This window comes from Pleurodeles waltl, chromosome 3_2 (assembly GCF_031143425.1).
Source record: "Pleurodeles waltl isolate 20211129_DDA chromosome 3_2, aPleWal1.hap1.20221129, whole genome shotgun sequence".
Taxonomy (NCBI): domain Eukaryota; kingdom Metazoa; phylum Chordata; class Amphibia; order Caudata; family Salamandridae; genus Pleurodeles; species Pleurodeles waltl.
Window position 1 is genome coordinate 224,047,892 of NC_090441.1, and position 22,617 is coordinate 224,070,508.

General features: G+C 47.1%; 1 protein-coding gene across 1 annotated transcript in view; it reads right to left on the bottom strand.

Annotated features, from left to right (window-relative positions):
* LOC138286730 (CD5 antigen-like) overlaps positions 1–22,617 on the bottom strand; it is a 423,963-nt gene that overhangs the window by 272,587 nt on the left and 128,759 nt on the right. Inside the window, exon 2 of the mRNA XM_069227253.1 lies at positions 18,778–18,851. Within this exon, the coding sequence (XP_069083354.1) occupies positions 18,778–18,841 (64 nt within the window). The 5' untranslated portion in view covers positions 18,842–18,851. The remainder of the gene's footprint in view (positions 1–18,777; positions 18,852–22,617) is intronic.

Below are 22,617 nucleotides of genomic sequence, written 5' to 3' on the forward strand. Positions count from 1 at the left end.
TCAGAATATAAAGAAATCACCATCAAACAGAAAACTTACTTTCCATTCACACAAGGCTGCAGAAAAAACATGAAACTTAGACTAATAAAGCTGATGGTGATAATCATTAAAGTAAATGGGAAACACCAGAGTTGTCGGAAGAACCTGAGAACCTGGCAAACTTTCTGGACCACAATGCAACAGATTTAATGAGCATGGCCTAAAACATACTTGGCACGAGCCACTGCAATTGAGAAGGTCTAAGAAGAGTGGTGGAGGCACTGCAGGGGATGGCCATTTCACATTTCCCTTTGAAAGACGGACCACATACTTACATAGAGAGAGGATGGTCAATCAGACAAGGCTACATCCAAGCAGAAAGGCAAACACCAGAACTGGGGTAAAAATGTTCCATCAAACATACACCCTCATTAATTATTACTCATCATAATTCTAGAGCAGGAAAGACCCTGAAAGCCCTAGACCTGGATGTGGACGTGGGCCTAACAGCACTCAGAGTGGGAAACATAGGATGAATGCCCACAGTTCAAAGTCAAGTACATCAGGTGCAGATGGCAAAATGTAAATGGCTACATATTGGTAAGAGTAGAGAGAAGAATCCAAATACCACAAACTTAAAATATTTGGGTCACATAATACCGCTCACTTAATTGGAGAAATGTGGAAATAATGCTCCCTCCAGACTCCCTAGATTAAGGAGACTCCTAAGCAATCCACATTGCAACTCTTTGCACACACAGAATTAATGCACCTCCACAGTGTAGGAAAGTACCATCTTGCCTGGCATGTTACCCCCATTTTTACTTGTGTGCATGTTTGTTTTTGCCTGTGTCACTGGGATCCTGCCAGGCAGGACCCCAGTGTTCATAATTTGTGCCCTGTATGTGTTCCCTGTGTGGTGCCTAACTGTATCACTGAGGCTCTGCTAACCAGAACCTCAGTGTTTATGCTCTCTCTGCTTTTAAAATTGTCACTGCAGGCTAGTGACCATTTCCACCATTTCTGATTGGCACACTGGAACACACTTATAATTCCCTAGTATATGGTACCTAGGTACCAAGGTATTGGGGTTCCAGGAGATCCCTATGGGCTACAGCATTTCTTTTGCCACCCATAGGGAGCTCAGACAATTCTTACACAGAACTGCCACTGCAGCCTGAGTGAAATAACGTTCACGTTATTTCACAGCCATTTTACACTGCACTTAAGTAACTTATAAGTCACCTACACGTCTAACTCTCACTTAGTAATGGTTAGGTGCAAAGTTACTAAGTGTGAAGGCACCCTGGCACTGGCCAAGGTGTCCCCACATTGTTCAGGGCAATTTTCCCGGACTTTGTGAGTGTGGGGACACCGTTACACGCGTGAACTACATATAGGTCAATACCTATGTGTAGCTTCACAACGGTAACTCCAAACATGGCCATGTAACATGTCTAAGATCATGGAATTGTCACCCCAAGCCAAATTTGGTATTGGGGTGCCAATCCCATACATCCCAGGGGCTCCAGCATGGACCCCTGGTACTGCCAAACTAGCTCTCTGGGGTTTTCTCTGCAGCTACCGCTGCTGCCAACCCTCAGACAGGTTTCTGCCCTCCTGGGGTCTGGGCAGCCCAGTCCCGGGAAGGCAGAACAAAGGATTTCCTCTGAGAGAAGGTGTTACACCCTCTCCCTTTGGAAATAGGTGTTAAGGGCTGGGGAGAAGTAGTCTCCCCCAGCCTCTGGACATGCTTTGAATGGCACAGATGGTGCCCTCCTTGCATAAACCAGTCTACACCGGTTCAGGGAGCCCCCCAGCCCATGCTCTGGCACGAAACTGGACAAAGGAAAGGGGAGTGACCACTCCCCTGTCCATCACCACCCCAGGGGTGGTGCCCAGAGCTCCTCCAGTGTGTCCCAGACCTCTGCCATCTTGAATGCAGAGGTGTGAGGGCACAATGGAGACCTCTGAGTGGCCAGTGCCAGCAGGTGACATCACAGACCCCTCCTGATAGGCTCTTACCTGGTTAGGCAGCCAATCCTCTTCTGAGGGCTATTTAGAGTCTCTCCTGTGGGTTTCTCGTCAGATAACGAATGCAAGAGCTCCACAGAGTTCCTCTGCTCTTCTCTCTTCGACTTCTGCCAAGGATCGACCGCTGACTGCTCCTGGACGCCTGCAATACCGCAACAAAGTAGCAAGAAGACTACCAGCAACATTATCGAACCTAATCCTGCAGGATTTCTTGACTGTTTCCTGGTGGTGCATGCTCTGAGGGCTGTCTGCCTTCACCCTGCACTGGAAGCCAAGAAGAAATCTCCCGTGGGTCGATGGAATCTTCCCCCTGCTAACGCAGGCACCAAAAGACTGCATCACTGGTCCCCTCTCAGTCCGACGAGCATGGTCCCTGGAACACAGCAACTCTGTCCAAGTGACTCCCACAGTCCAGTGACTCTTCAGTCCATGTTTGGTGGAGGTAAGTCCTTGCCTCCCCACACTAGACTGCAAAGCTGTGTACCGCGTGATTTGCAGCTGCTCTGGGTCATGTGCACTCTTTCAGGATTTCCTTCATGCACAGCCAAGCATGGGTCCCCCGCACTCCGACCTGCAGTGCACAACCTTCTGAGTTGTCCTCCGGCGTCGTGGGACTCCCTTTTGTGACTTTGCGCAGACTCCGGTTCACTTTTCTTCTAAGTGCCTTTTGGGGTACTTCTGCGGGTGCTGCCTGCTTCTGTGAGGACTCTTAGTTGCTAAGCGCCCCCTCTGTCTCCTCCTCCAAGTGGCGACATCCTGGTCCTTCCTGGGCCACAGCGGCACCCAAAAACCTCTTCCGTGACCCTTGCAGCTAGCATGACTTGTTTGCAATCTTTCTGTGTGGGAACACCTCTGCAAGCTTCATCGCGACGTGGGACATCCGTCTTCCAAAGGAGAAGTTCCTAGTCCTCTTCTTTCTTGCAGATCTCCAAGCTTCTTCCTACCAGTGGCAGCTTCCTTGCACCCTCAGCTGGCATTTCTTGGGCTCCTGCCCACTCTCAACACTGTTGTGACTATTGGACTTGGCCCCCTTGTCTTACAGGTACTCAGGTCTGGAAATCCGTTGTCATTGCATTGCTGGTGTTTGTTCTTCCTGCAGAATCCCCCTTTCACGACTTCTGTGCTCTCTGGGGGTAGTAGGTGTACTTTACTCCTATTTTTCAGGGTCTTGGGGTGGGGTATATTTCTAACCCTCACTGTTTCTTACAGTCCCAGTGACCCTCTACAAGCTCACATAGGTTTGGGGTCCATTTGTGGTTCGCATTCCACTTTTGGAGTATATGGTTTGTGTTTCCCCCATACCTATGAGCTCCTATTGCAACCTATTGTAATTCTACACTGTTTGCATTACTTTTCTTGCTCTTACTTAGCTGATTTGGGTTTGTGTACATATAACTTGTGTATATAACTTATCTTCTTACTGAGGATACTCACTGAGATACTTTTGGCATATTGCCATAAAAATAAAGTACCTTTATTTTTAGTAACTCTGTGTATTGTGTTTTCTTATGATATTGTGCATATGATATAAGTGGTATAGTAGGAGCTTTACATGTCTCCTAGTTCAGCCTAAGCTGCTTTGCCATAGCTACCTTCTATCAGCCTAAGCTGCTAGAAACACCTCTTCTACACGGATAAGGGATAACTGGACCTCGCACAAGGTGTAAGTACCTCTGGTACCCACTACAAGCCAGGCCAGCCTCCTACACTCACAGTCAATTTATTTCCAATGATACAAAATACCAGGATAATACCATGTAATATATTGATCATTCCCTAGTCCAACTAGATTTATTATTGGGACTCTTCTCCCCAACCCCGTCCTTTTAGAGAATGCACTCCACCCAATTTAGGCTCCCTGAGGAGAAGTGATTGATGAATGCAGGGATATGGGCTTACATTGGGACACAAAACTTCACACACTTCAGCACAACTACTATCAACCACAGGCAAGAGAACACAGAGGGAGCAAATAGTGTGTGGCTCAGCTATTAAAAAACATAAAGTTGTGAGTCCGAAAAATGACTAGAGAAAGACATTAGGCCCCTATTGTGAGAAATTAATCACTTATCCTTCACAGATTACAGGAGCTGCTCAAAGGAGGCCAAAGGTTAATATAATGTATAGTAATGCAGCTGAAAGCCTGCTGACAGGACTGAGACACAGGGACTACAAAGAAGGCAAGAAGGCTGGCAAAGTGCTTGTCTATCAATTAAAACAGCAGGAAGCACAGTTTGCGATCTGGCCTTCAAAAATAAAAAGGTCCGAATAGAGACCCATCCTGGACAAATCGCGGACGTTTTTGGCCAGTTTTCTAAGGGACAATATGATTTGGATGCAGCAGAAGAAACAGGAGCAGAAATAAAGCATTAACTCTACACAGATACCCACATTGGGAGAGGTGAGCAGAGACCTCTTGGGCAGTTGCCTCAACCTAGAAAAGATCAGACAGTCAATATTGGCACCATAGTGTGCAAATCCACAGAGGGTTTCCTGCAAAGTCCAGACAGTCCTCCTCCTACTGGAAGCCTTCAGAGAAGAGGGGACTCAGGATCCTTACTACTAGAGGCCTTCAGAGAATCAGAGGATTCAGGCTCCATAAGGAACATATCCAACCATGCAATAATCACATAATTGACAAAAGCTGACAGAAACATCTTAAAGAATGGAAGCAATGGACCCTTCACATTTATAGATGCAGACATTTAAAACTGACCAAAATGACTGAGCAGTCAGTAACATGACGAGCATGGTCAGGGCGAATATCATAGACCTTTCCCAATTGGAGTTGTACTGGCCATGTCTTCAAGAAATCACTATCAAGCATTATCCCACCTCCAGTGGAACTCCTGGGATGCTCATGAAGAAGAACTCACTCCATCCTTAGATGCCGAAAAACCTTTTGATCTTGTAGAAAGGGGGTACCATTTTACAACTCTTGGGACATTCAGCTTAGGAACCAACTTCATTTCAATGGTGAAATTGCCCTGCTAGATACCCACAGCATACATAAACTTGGATGGTTTTAATCCTGCATAGTAGAGATCAAACAGGGAACTAGACAAGGGTGTCCACTGTCACTACCGGTCTGTCTTATAGCACTAGAGCCTTTCATCGTGGTAAACAAACCTAAGGTAAAGCTCAAGGGGATACTTACAACCTCAGGCCCAGCCATGTCACTCCTCTATGCAAATAAAACTATCTTAACCATTAAGGAGCCTGATGCCACCATCCCAACCCTGAGGACATCAATAGACATATTTTTCCAGTTTTCTGTGGCAGAGTGAGCCACATCCCATTTCTCAAGCATGAGCTTAAGCCTAGAGGGCTTTCTAATTAAATGAGTGTGACAGGGACCAAGATACTTCACAGTATTTGTCAATGGAGGGCTGAAGGGTAAACGTGAAAACAACCTGAGGCTACAGATGGAGAAAACAGGTGTGATTTTGAGAAATGGTCAAATTTGCAGTTATCACTGTGGGAAAGGGGAAAAGCAAAATGTTTGTGGCACCCGGATAAAATGATGTCCTTAGTATCCTCCCTCTTGTTATGAGTGAAGCCCTCATGAAGCAGATGGACACAGACATAAGGAATTTCATCTGGGAGGGTGGTGGAAACCAAGACTGAAGAGGGACAAATTGTAAACCTAAAGAGAAGCAGGGGGCTTATGCCTACCACACATGAAGCTGTACATAGCTCATCACATCTCCCAACTAATATACATGGATCCCTTCAGCCTGCACTCCCCCCCACCCCCCCACCATGGTTATGGTTAGAAGAAGCAATACTGGGCCATAACAGAGATCTAAAGGTAGATGAAAGGGACTGCACTCCATGATCATATGGCACCAACTATTAATGAAGCAATGGTCTAGTTAGGTGGACGTTAACCAGCCATGATAAAAGGAGGTCCACTTTGGATGTGCTGACTGTGCCTAGCACAGTCTAGAACTCTTGCAGAGCAGCAAGGAAATCAAGGAGAGCATTTGTCACACAGGCCATCTGCACAGACTATCTTGTTGAGCAGAATGAGAAGTACAACAAAATGTAGTGATGATGTTGTAGGAAAGTAACATCTTTCTTGGCATGTTAACACCATTACACGTGTGCACTACATATAGGTCAATACCTATATGTAGCTTCACAATGGTAACTCCGAATATGGCCATGTAACATGTCTAAGATCATGGAATTGTCCCCCCATGCCAAATCTGGTATTGGGGTGTCAATCCCATGCATTCCCGGGGCTCCACTATGGACCCTGGGTACTGCCAAACCAGCACTCTGGGGTTTTCTCTGCAGCTACCGCTGCTGCCACCCCACAGACAGGGTTCTGCCCTCATAGGGTCTGGGCAGCCCACTCACAGGAAGGCAGAACAAAGGATTTCGTCTGATAGAGGGTGTTACACCCTCTCCCTTTGGAAATAGGTGTTAAAGGCTGGGGAGGGGTAGCCTCGCCCAGCCTCTGGAAATGCTTTGAAGGGCACAGATGGTGCCTTCCTTGCATAAGCCAGTCTACACCGGTTCAGGGACCCCCAGTCCCTGCTCTGGCACAGAACTGGACAAAGAAAAGGGGAGTTACCACTCCCCTGTCCATCACCACCACAGGGGTGGTGCCCAGAGCTCCTCCAGTGTGTCCCAGGCATTAGCTATCTTGTTTTCCAAGGTGTGGGGACACCCCTGAGACATCTTAGTGGCCAGTGCCAGCAGGTAATGTCAGAGACCCCTCCTGATAGGTGCATACCTGGTTAGGTAGCCAATCCCCCTCTCAGGGCTATTTAGGGTCTCTCCTGTGGGTTGCTCTTCAGATTTGGCTTGCGAGTTTCCACTAGGAATTCTCTTCAACTCCTGCTTCATCCTCTGACTGACGGATCAACCGCAGACTGCTCCAGGAACCGCTGTAACTGCAACAAGGTATCCAAGAAGGCTACTGTGATTCTGCAACTTCAGCTCCAGCCCGCAACTGCAACAGTTTCCATGGTGTGCACGCTCTGAGGACTCCCTGTCTTCACCCTGCACCAGAAAGACCAAAGAAATCTCCTGTGGAGTGACGGAGTCACTTTTCTGCTCCAGCAGGCACCTTCCAATACGACGACCGGTTCTCTGGGACTCCTCTCTTGACGACGCGCGTGCTCCCTGGAACACAGGTGGTGGACCTCGTCGACACAGACTGTCCTAAGGTCCAACTGTCCAAATTTGGCAGAGGTAAGAACTTGCCTTCCTGGTTTGCGACAGTACCCCTGTGCACCACGTCATCTCTAGCTCCTTAGGCCTCTGTACACTATTTGCAAGAATCCTTCATGCACAGTGTGGCCCAGGTCCCCAGCACTCCATCCTGCAATGCTCAACTCACTGAGTTGTTCTCCGGCGGCGTAGGACCTTCTTTTGTTGTGCTCCACAAACCGCATTTTGCATCTTCCTTGTCCCCATGTCGTGGGACTCCTGTGTTGTGTTGCCTGGTTATCTGTGGGCTCTCTCCAGTGTGGAGCGCCCCTCTGCCTCCTCAGTCTGAGTTAAGGCCCCTAGGTCCCTCCTGGGTCCAAGCAGCACCATTTTGATGCAAACTGCTACCTTGCCGGAACCAAGGCTTGTTGGAGGAATCCAGCGACGCAAACTGCCTGCATCCAACTTCATGACATGTGACATCTCCTGCATCACGTAGGAACCTGCATCCATCTTCTTTGGTGCTTGTGAGAAAGTAGCCTCTTTCTAGCCTTGTTACCCCCACTTTTGGCCTGTTTGTGAGTGTATGCCAGGGTGTTTTCACTGTCTCACTGGGATCCTGCTAGCCAGGGCCCAGTGCTCATAGTGAAAACCCTATGTTTTCAGTATGTTTGTTATGTGTCACTGGGACCCTGCTAGTCAGGACCCCAGTGCTCATAAGTTTGTGGCCTATATGTATGTGTTCCCTGTGTGGTGCCTAACTGTCTCACTGAGGCTCTGCTAACCAGAACCTCAGTGGTTATGCTCTCTCACTTCTTTCAAATTGTCACTAACAGGCTAGTGACCAATTTTACCAATTTACATTGGCTTACTGGAACACCCTTATAATTCCCTAGTATATGGTACTGAGGTACCCAGGGTATTGGGGTTCCAGGAGATCCCTATGGGCTGCAGCATTTCTTTTGCCACCCATAGGGAGCTCTGACAATTCTTACACAGGCCTGCCACTGCAGTCTGAGTGAAATAACGTCCATGTTATTTCACAGCCATTTTACACTGCACTTAAGTAACTTATAAGTCACCTATATGTCTAACCTTTACCTGGTAAAGGTTAGGTGCAAAGTTACTTAGTGTGAGGGCACCCTGGCACTAGCCAAGGTGCCCCCACATTGTTCAGGGCCAATTCCCTGAACTTTGTGAGTGCGGGGACACCATTACACGCGTGCACTACATATAGGTCACTACCTATATGTAGCTTCACAATGGTAACTCCGAATATGGCCATGTAACATGTCTAAGATCATGGAATTGCCCCCTCTATGCCATCCTGGCATTGTTGGCACAATTCCATGATCCCAGTGGTCTGTAGCACAGATCCTGGTACTGCCAAACTGCCTTTCCTGGGGTTTCACTGCAGCTGCTGCTGCTGCCAACCCCTCAGACAGGTTTCTGCCCCCCTGGGGTCAAGCCAGGCTTGTCCCAGGATGGCAGAACAAAGGAATTCCTCTGAGAGAAGGTGTTACACCCTCTCCCTTTGGAAAATGGTGTGAAGGCAGGGGAGGAGTAGCCTCCCCCAGCCTCTGGAAATGCTTTCATGGGCACAGATGTGCCCAATTCTGCATAAGCCAGTCTACACCGGTTCAGGGAACCCCTTAGCCCTGCTCTGGCGCGAAACTGGACAAAGGAAAGGGGAGTGACCACTCCCCTGACCTGCACCTCCCCTGGGAGGTGTCCAGAGCTCCTCCAGTGTGCTCCAGACCTCTGCCATCTTGGAAACAGAGGTGCTGCTGGCACACTGGACTGCTCTGAGTGGCCAGTGTCACCAGGTGACGTCAGAGAATCCTTCTGATAGGCTCCTTCAGGTGTTGCTAGCCTATCCTCTCTCCTAGGTAGCCAAACCCTCTTTTCTGACTATTTAGGGTCTCTGTCTCTGGGGAAACTTTAGATAACGAATGCAAGAGCTCATCAGAGTTCCTCTGCATCTCTCTCTTCACCTTCTGATAAGGAATCGACTGCTGACCGCGCTGGAAGCCTGCAAAACTGCAACAAAGTAGCTAAGACGACTACTGCAACTCTGTAACGCTGATCCTGCCGCCTTCTCGACTGTTTTCCTGCTTGTGCATGCTGTGGGGGTAGTCTGCCTCCTCACTGCACCAGAAGCTCCGAAGAAATCTCCCGTGGGTCGACGGAATCTTCCCCCTGCAACCGCAGGCACCAAAAAGCTGCATTACCGGTCCCTTGGGTCTCCTCTCAGCATGATGAGCGAGGTCCCTCGAATCCAGCAACTCTGTCCAAGTGACCCCCACAGTCCAGTGACTCTTCAGTCCAAGTTTGGTGGAGGTAAGTCCTTGCCTCACCTCACTGGGCTGCATTGCTGGGAACCGCGACTTTTGCAGCTACTCCGGCCCCTGTACACTTCCGGCGGAAATCCTTTGTGCACAGCCAAGCTTGTGTCTACGGCACTCTAACCTGCATTGCACGACTTTCTAAGTTGGTCTCCGGCGACGTGGGACTCCTTTGTGCAACTTCAGTGAGCACCGTTTCACGCATCCTCATAGTGCCTGTTTCTGGCACTTCTCCGGTAGCTACCTGCTTCAGAGAGGGCTCCTTGTCTTGCACGACGTCTCCTCTCTCTCCTGGTCCAATTTGCGACCTCCTGGTCCCTTCTGGGCCACAGCAGCGTCCAAAAACGCTAACTGCATGATTTGCAGCTAGCAAGGCTTGTTGGCGTTTTTTCGGCAAAAAAACACTTCTGCACGACTCTCCACGGCAAGCCGAATCCGTCCACCAAGGGGAAGTCTCTAGCCCTTTTCGTTCCTGCAGAAACCGCAGCTTCTTCTGTCCAGTAGAAACTTCTTTGCACCCGCAGCTGGCATTTCCTGGGCATCTGCCCATCTCCGACTTGCTTGTGACTTTTGGACTTGGTCCCCTTGTTCCACAGGTACCCTAGATTGGAAATCCACAGTTGTTGCATTGTTGGTTGGTGTCTTTCCTGCATTATTCCTCTATCACGACTCTTTGTCTTTTGGGGAACTTCAGTGCACTTTGCACTCACTTTTCAGGGTCTTGGGGAGGGCTATTTTTCTATCTCTCACTATTTTCTAATAGTCCCAGCGACCCTCTACAAGGTCACATAGGTTTGGGGTCCATTTGTGGTTCACATTCCACTTTTGGAGTATATGGTTTGTGTTGCCCCTATCCCTATGTGTCCCCATTGCATCCTATTGTAACTATACATTGTTTGCACTGTTTTCTAAGACTATACTGCATATTTTTGGTATTGTGTATATATATCTTGTGTATAATTGCTATCCTCATACTGAGGGTACTCACTGAGATACTTTGGCATATTGTCATAAAAATAAAGTACCTTTATTTTTAGTATATCTGTGTATTGTGTTTTCTTATGATATTGTGCAAGTGACACTTGTGGTACTGTAGTAGCTTCACACGTCTCCTAGTTCAGCCTAAGCTGCTCTGCTAAGCTACCATTATCTATCAGCCTAAGCTGCTAGACACCCTATACACTAATAAGGGATACCTGGGCCTGGTGCAAGGTGCAAGTACCCCTTGGTACTCACTACAAGCCAGTCCAGCCTCCTACATTGGTTGTGCAGCGGTGGGATAAGTGCTTTGAGACTACTTACCACTCTTGTCATTGTACTTTTCATAAGAGAAAAATATACAAAACAAGTTCAGTGTGTGTACACATTGCTAAAAAGTTTTGCATTTCCTCTTTTCACTCTTTTCTAAAGTGCTGAAAAGTACTTCTAAACTTTCAAAAAGTTCTTAAAAGTTTTAAAAGTTTTTTCTGTCTTTCTAAAAAGTTCTGAAAACTTTTTTCTCTTTGTCTATCACTTTAACTCTCTCTAAAAATGTCTGGCACAGGCCAAAATGTTGATCTGTCCAAACTTGCATATGACCACCTTAACTGGAAAGGAGCAAGGAGTCTCTGTGTAGAGAGAGGTTTGAGTGTAGGGAAGAATCCTTCCTTGGAATTATTGCTTAACATGCTTAGAGAACAAGATAAGGCCATAGGGGCCACATCTGTTGAAAAAGTAGCAAATGGTTCCCAATCTGATCCAGGGACTACCCCAGGAAAAGATGTAGGAAATAAACTCCCTAGCCTGCCCATTACTAGACAGTCTAGCATAGTTGGTAATGATGGAGAGCCACAGCATACAGATAGTGTTGTCTCACATCATAGCAAAAGCATTTATTCTCACCATACTGGTACTGATGTTTCTGTTAGCCAAGCTGTTAGGGTGGCTTCTGTAAGGGACAGGTCTCCTTCTGTTCATTCCCATCACACCTCTGTGTCTAAGAATGTCCCTCCCACCAACCCTGATGACAGAATGTTAGAGAGGGAACTCAATAAGTTGAGGGTGGAACAAACCAGACTGAAGCTTAAAAAGCAACAGCTGGATTTGGATAGACAGTCTTTTGAACTAGAGAAAGAAAGACAGAAGTTGGGTTTTGAAACCCATGGTGGCAGCAGCAGTATTCCCCATAGTCATCCTGCAAAAGAGCATGATTCCAGGAATCTGCATAAGATAGTTCCCCCTTATAAGGAGGGGGATGACATTAACAAGTGGTTTGCTGCACTTGAGAGGGCCTGTGTTGTACAGGATGTCCCTCAAAGGCAGTGGGCTGCTATCCTATGGCTATCATTAAGTGGAAAAGGTAGGGATAGGCTCCTTACTGTGAAAGAAAGTGATGCCAATAATTTTACAGTTCTTAAGAATGCACTCCTGGATGGTTATGGCTTAACCACTGAACAATACAGGATAAAGTTCAGAGAGACCAAAAAGGAGTCTTCACAAGACTGGGTTGATTTCATTGACCATTCAGTGAAGGCCTTGGAGGGGTGGTTACATGGCAGTAAGGTTACTGACTTTGAAAGCCTGTATAACTTGATCCTGAGAGAGCATATTCTTAATAATTGTGTGTCTGATTTGTTGCACCAGTACTTGGTGGACTCTGATCTGACCTCTCCCCAAGAATTGGGAAAGAAGGCAGACAAATGGGTCAGAACAAGGGTGAACAGAAAAGTTCATACAGGTGGTGACAAAGAGAACAATAAGAAGAAAGATGGTGAAAAATCTCAAGATAAGCATGGGGATAAGGGTAAAACCAAAAATTCCACTTCAAATCTTAAACACTCTTCAGGGGGTGGGGATAAAACAAATTCTTCCTCTTCTTCTCAACCTACACAATTTAAAAAGCCTTGGTGCTTTGTGTGTAAAAATAGAGGCCATAGGCCAGGGGATAAGTCCTGTCCAGGTAAACCCCCTGAGCCTACCACCACTAATACATCAAGCTCTAGTGCCCCTAGCAGTAGTGGTACTAGTGGTGGGACTGCTGGCAACAGTCAAGTTAAGGGTGTAGTTGGGTTCACTTATGGGTCCATAGTAGAAACTGGGGTAGTCAGTCCCAAGACAGTTTCTGTCACACCTAGTGGCATTGGCCTTGCCACACTGGCTGCTTGTCCCCTTACAATGGATAAGTACAGGCAGACAGTTTCAATAAATGGTGTTGAGGCCTTGGCCTACAGGGACACAGGTGCCAGTATCACTTTGGTGACTGAAAACCTAGTGCACCCTGATCAACACATCATTGGACAACAGTATAAGATTATTGATGTCCATAACTCCACTAAGTTTCTTCCCTTAGCTGTAATTCAGTTTAGTTGGGGTGGAGTTACTGGCCCTAAGCAGGTGGTGGTATCACCTAGCTTACCTGTAGACTGTCTCTTAGGTAATGACCTAGAGGCCTCAGGTTGGGCTGATGTAGAGTTTTATGCCCATGCAGCCATGCTGGGCATCCCTGAGGAATTGTTCCCTCTCATTTCTACTGAAATGAAAAAGCAAAGGAGAGAAGGCCTGAAAACTCAGGATCCCTCTCCATCAACAGGTAAAAAGGGTATCACAGTATCCCCTAACCACCCTACCATTCAGGATACCATTCCTGTGGTGGGAGAAACCTCTCCTGGGGTGGCACCTGTTACAAGGGAATCATCAGTTGGCAAAACTGTACTCCCTGAGGTAGAAGTACCTCTCTGTGGGATAACTAACATTGGTGAGAAAAAGAGCACCATTTTAGTTAACATGGAGCATCCCTCCAACCCTCCCAGAGAAACTTTAGTGCAGAAACTCTGCACTGCCTCACAACACTTAGGACAGCATCCCTGCCCTAGTGTGGAGCTCATAGGACAGCATCCCTGCCCTGCTCCAACTCTAGAGAAACAGCATCCCTGTTCTCTCTTCCAGCATATGGACAAAGTTTTTGCCCAGCTATGGCTTTTCTGAGACAGCATCCCTGTCTGGCATTTCCATCACTACAAATAGGTTCAGTGGACAATTCCCACTGCTCTAAACTAAAAGTTACTGATAGAAACTCTGAAAATACATCTTCACATTGTTGCTTAGCTAAAAAACTTCAAACAGGGTGGTTTACATCCCCACAGGGAAGTAACCATATAGTGGATGATAAAGGGAGTAACCAGTCTATTACAGAGCTACTCTCTACTTATCACCACTTAGACAATAAAGTCTCAACTGGCCAAGGTTAGCCTTATTGTCCTTCGTTTGGGGGGGGGTTGTCTGAGAAAGTAGCCTCTTTCTAGCCTTGTTACTCCCACTTTTGGCCTGTTTGTGAGTGTATGCCAGGGTGTTTTCACTGTCTCACTGGGATTCTGCTAGCCAGGGCCCAGTGCTCATAGTGAAAACCCTATGTTTTCAGTATGTTTGTTATGTGTCACTGGGACCCTGCTAGTCAGGACCCCAGTGCTCATAAGTTTGTGGCCTATATGTATGTGTTCCCTGTGTGGTGCCTAACTGTCTCACTGAGGCTCTGCTAACCAGAACCTCAGTGGTTATGCTCTCTCACTTCTTTCAAATTGTCACTAACAGGCTAGTGACCAATTTTACCAATTTACATTGGCTTACTGGAACACCCTTATAATTCCCTAGTATATGGTACTGAGGTACCTAGGGTATTGGGGTTCCAGGAGATCCCTATGGGCTGCAGCATTTCTTTTGCCACCCATAGGGAGCTCTGACAATTCTTACACAGGCCTGCCACTGCAGTCTGAGTGAAATAACGTCCACGTTATTTCACAGCCATTTTACACTGCACTTAAGTAACTTATAAGTCACCTATATGTCTAACCTTTACCTGGTAAAGGTTAGGTGCAAAGTTAGTTAGTGTGAGGGCACCCTGGCACTAGCCAAGGTGCCCCCACATTGTTCAGGGCCAATTTCCTGAACTTTGTGAGTGCGGGGACACCATTACACGCGTGCACTACATATAGGTCACTACCTATATGTAGCTTCACAATGGTAACTCCGAATATGGCCATGTAACATGTCTAAGATCATGGAATTGCCCCCTCTATGCCATCCTGGCATTGTTGGCACAATTCCATGATCCCAGTGGTCTGTAGCACAGACCCTGGTACTGCCAAACTGCCTTTCCTGGGGTTTCACTGCAGCTGCTGCTGCTGCCAACCCCTCAGACAGGTTTCTGCCCCCCTCGGGTCAAGCCAGGCTTGTCCCAGGATGGCAGAACAAAGGACTTCCTCTGAGAGAGGGTGTTACACCCTCTCCCTTTGGAAAATGGTGTGAAGGCAGGGGAGGAGTAGCCTCCCCCAGCCTCTGGAAATGCTTTCATGGGCACAGATGTTCCCAATTCTGCATAAGCCAGTCTACACCGGTTCAGGGAACCCCTTAGCCCTGCTCTGGCGCGAAACTGGACAAAGGAAAGGGGAGTGCCCACTCCCCTGACCTGCACCTCCCCTGGGAGGTGTCCAGAGCTCCTCCAGTGTGCTCCAGACCTCTGCCATCTTGGAAACAGAGGTGCTGCTGGCACACTGGACTGCTCTGAGTGGCCAGTGTCACCAGGTGATGTCAGAGACTCCTTCTGATAGGCTCCTTCAGGTGTTGCTAGCCTATCCTCTCTCCTAGGTAGCCAAACCCTCTTTTCTGACTATTTAGGGTCTCTGTCTCTGGGGAAACTTTAGATAACGAATGCAAGAGCTCATCAGAGTTCCTCTGCATCTCTCTCTTCACCTTCTGATAAGGAATCGACTGCTGACCGCGCTGGAAGCCTGCAAAACTGCAACAAAGTAGCTAAGACGACTACTGCAACTCTGTAACGCTGATCCTGCCGCCTTCTCGACTGTTTTCCTGCTTGTGCATGCTGTGGGGGTAGTCTGCCTCCTCTCTGCACCAGAAGCTCCGAAGAAATCTCCCGTGGGTCGACGGAATCTTCCCCCTGCAACCGCAGGCACCAAAAAGCTGCATTACCAGTCCCTTGGGTCTCCTCTCAGCACGACGAGCGAGGTCCCTCAAATCCAGCAACTCTGTCCAAGTGACCCCCACAGTCCAGTGACTCTTCAGTCCAAGTTTGGTGGAGGTAAGTCCTTGCCTCACCTCGCTAGACTGCATTGCTGGGAACCGCGACTTTTGCAGCTACTCCGGCCCCTGTACACTTCCAGCGGAAATCCTTTGTGCACAGCCAAGCCTGGGTCCACGGCACTCTAACCTGCATTGCACGACTTTCTAAGTTCGTCTCCGGCGACGTGGGACTCCTTTGTGCAACTTCGGCGAGCACCGTTTCATGCATCCTTGTAGTGGCTGTTTATGGCACTTCTCTGGGTGCTACCTGCTTCAGAGAGGGCTCCTTGTCTTGCTCGACGTCCCTTCTCTCTCCTGGTCCAATTTGCGACCTCCTGGTCTTTCCTGGGCTACAGCAGCGTCCAAAAACGCTAACCGCATGATTTGCAGCTAGCAAGGCTTGTTGGCGTTTTTTCGGCGGGAAAATACTTTTGCACAACTTTCCACGGCAAGCGAGATCCGTCCACCAAGGGGAAAGTCTCTAGTCCTTTTTGTTCCTGCAGAAACCGCAGCTTCTTCTGTCCAGTAGAAGCTTCTTTGCACCTACAGCTGGCATTTCCTGGGCATCTGCCCATCTCCGACTTGCTTGTGACTTTTGGACTTGGTCCCCTTGTTCCACAGGTACCCTAGATTGGAAATCCACAGTTGTTGCATTGTTGGTTGGTGTCTTTCCTGCATTATTCCTCTATCACGACTCTTTGTCTTTTGGGGAACTTCAGTGCACTTTGCACTCACTTTTCAGGGTCTTGGGGAGAGCTATTTTTCTAACTCTCACTATTTTCTAATAGTCCCAGCGACCCTCTACAAGGTCACATAGGTTTGGGGTCCCTTCGTGGTTCACATTCCACTTTTGGAGTATATGGTTTGTGTTGCCCCTATCCCTATGTGTCCCCATTGCATCCTATTGTAACTATACATTGTTTGCACTGTTTTCTAAGACTATACTGCATATTTTTGGTATTGTGTACATATAACTTGTGTATAATTGCTATCCTCATACTGAGGGTACTCACTGAGATACTTTGGCATATTGTCATAAAAATAAAGTACCTTTATTTTTAGTATATCTGTGTATTGTGTTTTCTTATGATATTGTGCAAGTGACACTTGTGGTACTGTAGTAGCTTCACACGTCTCCTAGTTCAGCCTAAGCTGCTCTGCTAAGCTACCATTATCTATCAGCCTAAGCTGCTAGACACCCTATACACTAATAAGGGATACCTGGGCCTGGTGCAAGGTGCAAGTACCCCTTGGTACTCACTACAAGCCAGTCCAGCCTCCTACAGTGCTCTTCTGCAGATTTCTTCCAACTAGAGAATCCTCGTTTACACCATCTTCTAGGTTGGCAGGGGCTCCTGTCCTTCCTGGAATCTTCTGCGACTTCTGGACTTGGTCTCCTCTCTTCACAGGTCTTTAGGTTCAGGAATCCACTGTTTATAGCTTGCATTCTTGCGTGGTTCTTGCAATAACTCTAACCACGACTTGTAGTGTGTCCTGAATAAACTTGCAGTACTTTACTCCCACTTTCACCTGTGCTCTGGGGTGGGGTACTTTACTTACCTTTGGTGTTTTCTTACACTCCCAGCACCCCTCTAAACACTAAACTTGCCTAGGGGGGAATTCGTGGTTCGCATTCCACTTTCTTAGTATATGGTTTGTGTTGCCCCTAGGCCTATTGCATTCTATTGTATTTTCTACTGTTTGCATTATTTTGTGACTATTTACTTACATGATTTTGGTGTCTAGGGTATATATTGTGTATAATGCTTACCTCCAGAAGGAGTATTGCCTATAAGATATTTTTGGCCTTGTGTCACTAAAATAAATACTTTATTTTTGGTAACACTGAGTATTGTCTTTACTTGTGTATAAGTACTGTGCAACTATAGTGGTATTGCAGGAGCTTTGCATGTCTCCTAGTTCAGCCTAAGCTGCTCTCCTATAGCTATCTCTATCAGCCTAAGCTGCTAGAACACTGACTACATTTCACTAATGAGGGATAACTGAACCTGGTATAAGGTGTAAGTACCTAGGGTACGCACTACAAACCAATCCAGCCTCCTACAGATGTCAGGTATGGCAGACCATACTTTAGGAGTCACTTTTCTTTCAGTAGCTTAAACTCAGAGTTAAAGTCACAGCTCAGCTCATTGCCATATATAAACTGTCAAAGCTGTTCAAAAATTACTGACACGTTTCACTCTGTGTCTCATCTTTCAGTGTGAAACAGTTTATTTGTTTACTTGCAGATTAATATAGATTGAGCCAGACCTACTGGCACAACAGGACGCTTTACATACGAGTATGTTGTATATCATTAATGAGGTGTACAATTTAAGGGTGTTAGATGCTGGTGCACGCACATTATGAGATGTAAAATATATATAATAGAGGCAGATGGCAGCCTCCTCTGTGCCCCCGTTAAACAATAAAACAGGGTCTGAGGGGATATAGTCAGTAAAGTTTTTCTTCAACAACTTCGGGATGGATTCAGCCAAATACTGTTTTAGATACAGTTCATCATTTCTTCTTGACTTGTAAAATTTTGGCCTCCCTTGCAGGATTCACCTCCATTGAGGGTAAATAGAGGGGTATCTGGCAGTCAATGTTAGTGTAATTGTATATTACAATTATCTACTTCAGTAGAAAAGATAACATACAACACATATTCTTGGCAGAGCTTTAGGAAGGAGTATCCCAAGAAGTGAGAGATGAAGAACATGTGGATATCCAGGTTCAGGTGCCTGCTGAGGAGAGTCCGCTTCTATGTGTTACTGATTTTATGTAAAAACCTCACAATGGTGTCAGTGCCTGAAGGGAGTGTTACTTACACCAGACCCTGAGTGGTGATGGGTATTTTTAGACGTGGTTACTTGATATACATATATGGTCAATAAATACGTTAATTACTAGCACCAGCTGTCTGTCTTGCCCTGTCTTGCAATATCTGGGGAAGCAGCTCAGACAAAGGCGTTGTAGTAGTCACTAACCTTATAGTTTTTTTTTTTTTCTAAAAATATTCTTTTATACCTTGGCAGTGTCTTGGAGTATCAGTGGGGTGTAACTACAAGAACTTTAAAATGTTTTTTAAGAGCTTTCAGTTTTACACTTTACTTCTCTAGGTCACGTTAAGGTTAATTTCAGCAGCCTTTGGTCATCATTACATGACATTACTACCCCTTCCTCAGACTGTGTCCACACTCACCAGAGACAGAATAAATGGTGACAACACTCAGGACCAGAAGAGGGCAAACACTCTTCACCAGCATGATGGAGGCTCTGAAAAAAAGAATGAAAATATTAGTTTCCTCTGAGCTGGGCTTGTCCAAGAAGTAGCTCAGGAGTTACCAGTAGCTCTCTGGTACCCATGAGTAGCTCTTCTGTGCACAGCTCGGCCTGCTAACTTAGAAGCTTTTGCTTGTTTGAATTATAATGTCTATATGAAAAGTGTGTATTGAAGACAAAAATGTAAACTTGTCTGATGTGGTCAGTATTAGGATTCTATTAACATAAGTAGCTCTTACTACAGAAAAGGTTGGAGGCCCCTGCTCTAGACAGAGCTGTTTCATTCTCCATCTAGCAGTAACACAGGGCTCATATGAATACTATTACCACCATTTTAAACATTTCAGTGATACTAAACACCAAAGTAAATGAAGAATAGGGCTGGCTATTGAGGAACAAAGATATGCAAGTCATTCTTTTTAAATGAAACCCGTCTCTTCTGTGTAGTATCATGAACGTTTTAGCAGCAATGCTCAGAAAAGAGCAGCATTTAAAATGAGATGGGAAGGGTAAGTGTAGGGGGCTGGCCTGGCTTGTAGTGGGTGCCAGAGGTACTTACACCTTGTGCCAGGTCCAGTTATCCCTTATTAGTGTAGAAGAGGTGTTTCTAGCAGCTTAGGCTGGTGGAAGGTAGCTATGACAAAGCAGCTTAGGCTGAACTAGGAGACATGCAAAGCTCCTACTATACCACTGGTGTCATATGCACAATATCATAAGAAAACACAATACACAGAGTTACTAAAAATAAAGGTACTTTATTTTTATGACAATATGCGAAAAGTATCTCAGTGAGTACCCTCAGTATGAGGATAAGATATATACACAAGATATATGTACACAAACCAAAATTATGCAGGTTATAGCAAGAAAAGTAATGCAAGCAGTGTAAAGTTACAATAGATTGCAATAGAAGCACATAGGTACAGGGGCGACACAAACCATATAGTCCAAAAGTGGAATGCGAACCACGAATGGACCCCAAACCTATGTGAGCTTGTAGAGGGTCGCTGGGACTGTCAGAAAACAGTGAGGGTTAGAAAAATAGCCCACCCCAAGACACTGAAACATAGGTGTAAAGTGCACCTACTAGCCCCAAAGAGCACAGAAGTCGTGATAGGGGGATTCTGCAGGAAGAAAAAACACCAGCAATGCAAGAACAGTGGATTTCCGGACCTGAGTACCTGTAAGACAAGGGGACCAAGTCCAATAGTCGCGACAGTGTCGAGAGTGGGCAGGAGCCCAGGAAATGCCAGCTGAGGGTGCAAGGAAGCTGCCACCTGTTGGAAGAAGCTTGGAGTTCTACAAGAAAGAAGAGGACTAGGAACTTACCCTTTGGAGGACGGATGTCCCACGTTGCATGAAGCTTGCAGATGTGTTCCCAAGCAGAAATACCACAAACAAGCCTTGCTAGCTGCAAGGGTCGCAGTTAGGGTTTTTGGATGCTGCTGTGGCCCAGGAGGGACCAGGATGTTGCCACTTGGATGAGGAGACAGAGGGGGTGCCCAGCAATGTAGGAAGCCCTCACAGAAGCAGGCAGCACCCACAGAAGTACCTAAACAGGCACTTAGAAGAAAAGTGAACCGGAGTCCACCCAAAGTCACAAAAGGGAGTCCCACGACGCCGGAGGACAACTCAGAAGGCTGTGCACTGCAGGAAAGAGTGTCGGGACCCAGGCTTGGCTGTGCACAAAGGAAATCCTGGAAGAGTGCACAGGAGCTGGAGCAGCTGCAAATCACGCGGTACCCAGCAATGCAGTCTAGCGTGTGGAGGCAAGGACTTACCTCCACCAAACTTGGATTGAAGAGTCACTGGACTGTGGGAGTCACTTGGACAGAGTTGCTGAGTTCCAGGGACCACAATCGTTGTGCTGAGAGGGGACCCAGAGGGACGGTGATGCAGTCTTTTGTTGCCTGCGCTTGCAGGGGGAGGATTCCGTCGACCCACGGGAGATTTTTTCAGAGCTCCTGGTGCAGAGAGGAGGCAGGCTACCCCCAGAGCATGACACCACATGGAAACAGTCGATAAAGCCGGCAGGATTAAGCGATACAAGGTTGCTAGTAGTCTTCTTGCTACTTTGTTGCGGTTTTGCAGGCGTCCTGAGCAGTCAGCGGTCGATTCTTTTGGCAGAAGGCGAAGAGGAAGATGCAGAGGAACTCTGATGAGCTCTACCATTCGTTATCTGGTGAGATCCCCAAAGCAGAGACCCTAAATAGCCAGAAAAGGAGGTTTGGCTACCCAGTAAGGAGGATTGGCTACCAAGAGAGGTATGAGCCGATCAGAAGGAGCCTCTGACGTCACCTGCTGGCACTGGCCACTCAGAGCAGTCCAGTGTGCCACAGACACCTCTGTTTCAAGATGGCAGAGGTCTGGGACACACTGGAGGAGCTCTGGACACCTCCCCTGGGAGATGCAGGGGAGTGGTCACTCCCCTTTCCTTTGTCCAGTTTCGCACCAAAGCAGGGCTGGGGGATCCCTGAACTGGTGTAGACTGGCTTATGCAGAGATGGGCACCATCTGTGCCCATCAAAGCATTTCCAGAGGCTGGGGGAGGCTACTGCTCCCCAGCCCTCACACCTATTTCCAAAGGGAGAGGGTGTTACACCCTCTCTCAGACGAAGTCCTTTGTTCTGCGTTTCTGGGCCAGGGCTGCCTGGACTCCAGGAGGGCAGAAACCTGTCTGAGGGGTTGGCAGCAGCAGCAGCTGCAGTGGAGACCCCGGAAAGGCAGTTTGGCAGTACCCGGATTCTGTACTAGAGAGCCGGGGGATCATGGAATTGTCCCCCCCAATGCCAGAATGGCATTGGGGGGACAATTCCATGATCTTAGACATGTTACATGGCCATATTCAGAGTTACCATTGTGACGCTGTACATAGGTAGTGACCTATGTACAGTGCATGTGTGTGTAATGGTGTCCCCGTACTCACAAAGTCCTGGGAATTTGCCCTGAACGATGTGGGAGCACCTTGGCTAGTGCCATGGTGCCCACACACTAAGTAACTTTGCACCCAACCTTCCCTAGGTGAAGGATAGACATATAGGTGACTCCTAAGTTACTTAAGTGCAGTGGTAAATGGCTGTGAAATAACGTGGACGTTATTTCACTCAGGCTGCACTGGCAGGCCTGTGTAAGAATTGTCAGGGCTCCCTATGGGTGGCAAAAGAAATGCTGCAGCCCATAGGGATCTCCTGGAACCCCAATACCCTGGGTACCTCAGTACCATATACTAGGGAATTATAAGGGTGTACCAGTATGCCAATGTGAATTCGTAAATTTAGTCACTAGCCTGTTAGTGACAAATTTGGAAAGCAGAGAGAGCATAACCACTGAGGTTCTGGTTAGCAGAGCCTCAGTGAGACAGTTAGGCATCACACAGGGAACACATACAGGGCACATACTTATGAGCACTGGGGGCCTGCCTGGCATATATACAGTGAAATATGGGGGTAACATGCCAGGCAAGATGGTACTTTCCTACAGTAACTCCTCGAACTCCTGTAAAAAGTGCTTAATACAAAATATTGTTTAGCAGTTGTGATGTACATGAGGCCTTAACTAGTAATAAGTCCACAAATATTTCTTTCCTGGGATCCAAGTAACTCATAGCAGCAATTGACTCTCAGTGTGGTGAGGCTGAGCAGTGCAATACCCATTCAAGGGGTGTGGTGTGGGCTCATAATCTGGAACTGAATATTACTAACTTTGAAGTGTTAGTGTAGGAAAGTACCATCTTGCCTGGCATGTTACCCCCATATTTCAC